The following is a 7163-nucleotide window of genomic DNA, read 5'->3' as shown; positions in this document are numbered from 1 at the left end:
GCTAATCATGCAAGTAATCCTCTTGTTCAAGGCTCCACATGGAGGTGAAGTATTTTATTGAACATTGCACGGGCTTCTCTCTTTCAGATCAGGGCTTTCTCTTTTTCTTTTTTAGTTTGAGAGGAACAGCTGATGCTACACGCTGCGTCTGACCGAAAGTAACTTTATTTCAGGGCGAGGTGCCATTGCGAGATCGATGAAGCATTGTCTCCAAGAACAAGGCATCAATCTTTCCGCACATGCATGGATGCCGGTAGCTATCCGGGCAGTTCCAAGATCACATACTCTAACCGACGAACTTTTCACCATAAAACTTGCAAACAATGCAACGCAGATCCGGGCCACTGTTTTGCTTATCTTGTTTATCAGCAGAACGATTTGCTGTACAGCAGCTGGAGTGAGGGCTGGGCCGTGTGCTGTACGGCCATCTCCGTACCTGTCGACTGTTCACCGCACGGGCGGCTGTCCGGAGAAGAAGGAAGCGGAAAGAAGACGCCATTGATTTCTACTGCCAACTCCAGCCAGTTGCTTGGAAGACGCCATTGATTTCTGCTGCCAACGCTAGCCAGTTGCGTGACTTGCGTCATCTATGACAGAATATTTAGCTTGGCGGATTGTTGGTTTATGTTAAAGTAGTTGGTTAATTCGTCATCTGTTCAACCTGCGGCTGGCAAACTGTCACGAGCCACCAGTGGAAATTTGAAATATTTTTCTTGCGCAGCTCGTGACTCGTGAGTCGGTCCAGATAAGTTACAACAATCCACAGCTACTCTCGCCGAAAAGGACTTCTGTTTTGGGGCCCTCGATCGTCTTGTTCATGGCGTGGCTGGGAATTTCTCTGTGAAAGAGCCAGCAGATCACCGCGGGTGATCCATGGATGACATCTCTGTTCTTCTCATGCGATTTGCCACTTGTGCGTCTAGAGCGTGATGGAAGGAACGAACCAAAGAACGTGACCACGAAACCGCGGAGTGGAACCGGGCGGAGGTTTTTCTACGACGGCCCTGAGATTTTAGTGCTCTGGAGCTGAACTAAAAAAAATACCTCATTAAATATAAATATTAAAATATTTATATATTAATTATAAAAATAATATTATAGGTAGAGTCTACAAGTATTTATGATAAACTCGAATAACTTGGAATACGTTTATTACGGTAAGCTAGAATAAAATTATTGTAAATGTTCGAGGGAATAAAATGGTGAGAGATCGAAGTACAGATACATATGCTTGCGTTAATGCATGCTAGCTAAATAGAGAAACTCGCGTGCCAATGTACAACTTGTTACGTGCAGCTCTAGTTACTCATCGATACATGTAGCAGGTGGCTTATAGTTGTAATAGCTTTAGAGCTATCTGCTCGTAGACGTCAGTACCGCAGTACAAATGCTGGACCCAATGATCATCGAAGCGAGCGGGACCTTTTCATATTTTAAACGTGCGAGCTCAGCAAGGGTCGAATCCATTTGAGGTGAAATAAAAACTATAAAAAAGAAAAATCAGCGATGAAAACTTATATTACAATGGCTGATGTATGTCCTCGATCGAAGATGCGAGCGTGCGGGATAAATTGGAGTTGTGGTCCCATAGAACATAGAAAATTAGACTGTTTGGATGGAAGAAAATACGAAACAGGTAAACTACAAAATAGGCTAGGCAGTCTGGTTACTTGATTTTTTATGAACCGAAGGAACCAGACCACTTATATCCTACCGTGCGGACTGTTAGTCATAACTGCTACTTTAAACCCAATTCTATATATTATCGTACGGACTGTTAGACATAAATATTATATATAGGTACACGAGGAGAGTCCCTCGGTTTTGGGGGCTGAGGACGGCCGCCCACTCGACCCCTTAGCATCGGCCCTGAGTTTTTCCGTGCAGTGGCCATGGTTTCCTCCGAAGTTTGCCTCACCTGGGAGAAATTCCACCATGTCAACCACAAGACGTAAGCAAATTTTATTGAAACTTTCTACAAAAGATCTTCGTGAGATTCTGATCTAGTCACACATCCTCTGATCTAACGGTTGATCTGAAAAGAAAAGATAGAAAATAAACATGTATAAAAAAATGATATCTTTTATAGGAATAATCTCTTGGAAACTTCCAAATCGCAGACGCCCCCGAAGCGGACGCGCCTGTCCTATCTCCCTCGAACGAGACGACCTGGTGAGGGTGACCGTGACAAGTGGCAATTTTCTCTTTTTCTCTTGCCATGAAAAAACATGGCCTGTAAGAAAGGATCTTTTCCTTTTCGCCAGTTCGCCACATCGCGCTGCCCGTCCTCCTCGCGTCCGTTGTCATCGTCGCGCGGTCACTTTGGCCGCCCCCTCCGTTGGCTGGATCGCCCGCGACCAGCCGGTACCGTCGAATCCCGTTCCTCAACGAAAAAAAAAATCATCTAGTTATCTGATGACAAATTTGATGAAGAAAATCCATTATATTTTTACCATTAGCTTAATAATGAACGGTGAGAATCAATTCACCCTCTACTTTATCTCTTTATCAGCTTCTTCTCCGCATCACAGCCTCCATTCGGCCCTCTCCCTTCGAATTGGATCTGAGCTTTCACCCTACCGCCACCTCCGCGTCGCCTCGTCGGCGCCATCTTCCGTACCAGAGCGGCCCACCCTCCTCTGTCATCCATCACTCTTTCTTACATGGAGTCAGTTGCCGCTCGCCTCTGCCTCCGTCATTACCCCTTCTAACTCTTGTGGCGTCACTATTGTTAGAGCCACTATCCTTGACCGCCACAATCACTAACTACTCCAACCTCGACGCCCCCATCACCATCGCTGGTTCAACTGACAATCACCACCACCGTCTCGCCATCTCGCCCATCACTGCCACCAATGCTGGCCCAACAACCTCCCCGTATCTCCCTCTAAATCGATAGCCCTAAAAATCTCAAAAACCTAAACCTAGTTTGAAATCTAATCTTAACCTCACTTTGGCCAGAGAAAAGACTTCATTGGAGGAGCTCACCGAAGGAGATAATCACATAAATCTCCAATTTAATCCTTACAGTATGAAATTCGATAGATCAGTATCGGTAGACAGATTAATTGCAAAATGTAAAAAAAACAGGCTAGCGAAGGGACGCCAGGTCCCACCTGTCATCCTCCAGGTCCGCGCACGAGCTGGACCCGGCGGCGTCCGCGAGGTCCACCCGTGCGGCGTTGGGTCGGGCTCTCCGCGGTGCTGATGTGTGAAACTGCGAGCTCCCCCTCCGGCTGGAGCGGTGGTGGGTGTGCTGGCCGTCGAGCACGAGGGCCAGGCTGGGCTGGGCGCGGAACCGGATGCCAGGGGCGTTCCTTCCTCTGACTCGAGAATCTTTCTCACTTTCGTGACGTTCTTTTTCAGTCACGCCCTGACGAGAACATAGATTTCTGCTCTGCAACCTGTCCCTCTCTACCACTTTTTTTTAGCTTGTGCTGCTAGTAACTTCACCTGAGTGCAACCGCCTACCTGTACCTTTTTTTAGTTTGTTACGGCTATATTGTCAGAAATGGTCATCCTGGTAAAAAAACATATATATTGGTCGAAATGTGCAAATTCTGCTAATACGTAGGATCCAGAGTTAAATGCATTTTCTTGATTAATTTGGTGTAAATGGGCTAGCTGTGTCAGGGGGTGAGGTGTTCTACAATGATATTCATTCGGCAATAGAGTACATGATATCACGATGTTACTCCTCGAGTTACCTACATAAAATGATAAATAAAACCACAAAATCATAACTCCATATGTTAATGCTAGGGGTCATACTCTCTGTCAAGCTTTAAACAAGTGGCTTGATACTGTTACAAAGGTCATCACCAAAAACTTCTCTAAAGTCCTGAGGTTTCGAATCCAAAGCAAGAAGTCCGGCTTTCGGAAGCCGTAGGCTCCTCCAGCTACTATGCCCCAAGATACGAGAAAAAAACCATCCTTCGAGGCAAGTTGGGTGTCGTCTCTAAAAACCTCCTATGCTCCTGATCTTACTGGCCTTCCGAAACCCCAATCTTTCATAGCCACAACCTCCTGAAGCCCTAGTCTCTGAAACCCCTGTCTTCAGAGCCCGAAGGGAGATGTCATCAAACTTTAGAGAAAGATCAACTAGAGAGGCCCCATTAGCCGTCATGCACCTGCAAGTAAGTGACCTACATTTAATGCGATATAAATGGATGTCATCCTGACATCCCTGACGCAAGTAAAGGTTGTCCTGACATCCTAGTAGTACGGCGCCACAATAGATGACTGGCAGAATACCACTTCTTTAGTGTCGTTTGCATAACTGTATCGTCATAGTAGATAATATCTTCTAAATTAGGGGTAAAGATATCCCATATAGACCTATACTGTGTGATTCAACCGGCTCTGGACTCCTGACGTATTACGTTATTTATATCGTTGTAAGAACATACATGTACATTTGTACCTGAATGACCCTATAAATACATATCTATAGCTATCAGGCCAATTGACCGATCTTTTTTATCATCAATATATTTAGCGTTTTCTCTCTCTATTTCTTTTTCAAACTTAAGTTACTCCTATAAATAAGCTCTTACCGTACTTATTTGTATAAGATATCTTATTACACCAACAGATACAATAATAAATGTCTCGTTATTAACGGAGTCGTCAGCTGCAATCCTATTGCTTTCATGCAACTCTTGTGATTTCGCCCTAAAATTTTTTATAACGAAGGTCCAGATATTTGAAGTTCATTAATCCCACAAGTGAAATCTCGGATTCGAGGAGGGTTCCACTGCAAAATGGCAGGAAAGAAACGGAGAACATGAGCCACCCCCCCCCCCCCCGCACACACCCTCGCCATTATTTATCCCCTCGCGCTCTCCACAACAACCGTCTCCGCCTCCTCCTACGCCGCCGCCGCCGCCGGATTCGCTTCCGCTACCGGCGGCCGCCTCCATTCCCGCACCACGATTGCAGCAACCGCAACACCAGTAACGCCTCTCCCCAACGGGAAGAATCCATTTCGACCAGTCCACGGCTCCACGCATCGGGGGCAGGGCACCCCCATCTTTGACTTGGACTGCGCGTCCAGATCTAGGCGAGCGGACCGAGGGACGATGAACGGAGGCGCCGCTCCACCGGCGGCTGCAGCGGCGGCCGCGACGCCGCCCCACCGGCGCCTTCCGGACTTCCTCCAGAGCGTGAACCTCAAGTACGTGAAGCTGGGGTACCACTACCTCATCACCCATCTGCTCACGCTGATGCTGCTCCCGCTCATGGCCGTGATCCTCCTCGAGGCCGGGCGCACCGATCCCAACGACCTGCGCCAGCTCTGGCTCCACCTTCAGTACAACCTCGTCTCCGTGCTCGTCCTCTCCGCCGTCCTCGTCTTCGGCTCCACCGTCTACGTGCTCACCCGTCCCCGCCCCATCTACCTTGTTGACTTCGCCTGCTACAAGCCGCCCGCCCACCTCCAGGTCCACTTCGAGGAGTTCATGCACCACTCCAAGCTCTGCGGCTTCTCCGACGACGCGCTCGAGTTCCAGCGCAAAATCCTCGAGCGCTCCGGCCTCAGCGAGGAGACCTACGTCCCCGAGGCCATGCACGCCCTCCCGCCCCAGCCCACCATGGCCAACGCCCGCGCCGAGGCCGAGGCCGTTATGTTCGGCGCGCTCGACAACCTATTCAAGTCCACCGGCATAAAGCCCAAAGACGTCGGCATCCTCGTCGTCAACTGCAGCCTCTTCAACCCCACGCCGTCCCTGTCAGCCATGATCGTGAACAAGTACAAGCTCCGGGGGAACATCCGGAGTTTCAATCTCGGAGGGATGGGATGCAGCGCTGGGGTCATCGCCGTCGACCTCGCGCGCGACATGCTGCAGGTGCACCGCAACACCTACGCCGTGGTCGTCAGCACGGAGAACATCACCCAGAACTGGTACTTCGGGAACCGCAAGGCGATGCTGATCCCCAACTGCCTCTTCCGCGTCGGTGGCGCGGCGGTGCTGCTCTCCAATCGCGACGCCGACCGCCGCCGCGCCAAGTACCGCCTCAAGCACGTGGTGCGCACGCACAAGGGCGCGGACGACAAAGCGTTCAACTGCGTGTACCAGGAGCAGGACGACGAGGGCAAGACCGGCGTGTCGCTGTCCAAGGACCTCATGGCCATCGCCGGCGGCGCGCTCAAGACGAACATCACCACGCTGGGCCCGCTCGTCCTGCCCGTCAGCGAGCAGCTCCTCTTCTTCGCCACGCTCGTCGCCAAGAAGCTGTTCAACGCCAAGATCAAGCCTTACATCCCGGACTTCAAGCTCGCATTCGAGCACTTCTGCATCCACGCCGGCGGGCGCGCCGTGATCGACGAGCTCGAGAAGAACCTGCAGCTGAGCCCGGTGCACGTCGAGGCATCCCGGATGGCGCTCCACCGGTTCGGCAACACGTCGAGCAGCTCCATTTGGTACGAGCTCGCCTACATGGAGGCCAAGGGCCGCGTCCGCCGCGGCCACCGCATCTGGCAGATCGCGTTCGGCAGCGGGTTCAAGTGCAACAGCGCGGTCTGGCAGGCTCTGCGCAACGTCAAGCCGTCGCCCAACAGCCCATGGGAGGACTGCATTGACCGATACCCGGTGGAGCTCGTCGATGGCTTCCCCATACACAAGCCGCAGCAATAGCATCCACATGACCACATCCATCGATGCTCCAATACAGAAATCTTAGCTCGGATCCGGTCAAATCCTCATATGGCTACTAGTGACATACTTGGGTCTGCTTTTCCAGGGCATAATTGCATTCGGAGAATCTCCAGGCTCGCTGCAAGTCTGCTCTGCTCTGTTAGCATTGGATCGTTGGTCTGTACTTCATGGATCATCTGGCCTGCGAGAGCATGGGGGCCCTGCCTGCCTCTGCACCTTGCGGTAAGTTTGCAGTAGCAGAGTGCTGACGAGTTAAGATAGCTTATCGTTGTATGTACATTTGTCTTTTTAGCCATTGCTGCCGATTGTCATTTACTCCTACTAGACAGTGGTCCATAGGAGGGGCCATTCTTTTCTTTTTACAGAGGGATTCATGTTGATGACGAAGGGTGTCTTGTACGGATCGATGGAGCGTGTATTTGTCCTGTTCAATTGGAAATCTTGCTCTTTCTTAGCTATGTTACCTTGTTACTTATCGATGGAGTATGTATTTGTCCTGTTCAATTA

At 50.2% G+C, this 7163-nt stretch overlaps 1 protein-coding gene across 1 annotated transcript; it reads left to right on the top strand.

Moving 5' to 3' along the window:
- Positions 1-4815: 4815 nt before the first annotated feature.
- LOC133884874 (3-ketoacyl-CoA synthase 4-like) lies at positions 4816-7163 on the top strand. The gene has a single exon (XM_062324452.1). It carries the CDS (start codon positions 5082-5084, stop codon positions 6633-6635), a length of 1554 nt encoding a protein of 517 aa, XP_062180436.1. The 5' UTR covers positions 4816-5081; the 3' UTR covers positions 6636-7163.

The sequence above is a fragment of the Phragmites australis genome, chromosome 11, assembly GCF_958298935.1.
Source record: "Phragmites australis chromosome 11, lpPhrAust1.1, whole genome shotgun sequence".
Lineage (NCBI taxonomy): Eukaryota > Viridiplantae > Streptophyta > Magnoliopsida > Poales > Poaceae > Phragmites > Phragmites australis.
Note: the sequence above shows the minus strand (reverse complement) of the source record. Positions and strands in the feature narration are given on the sequence as shown.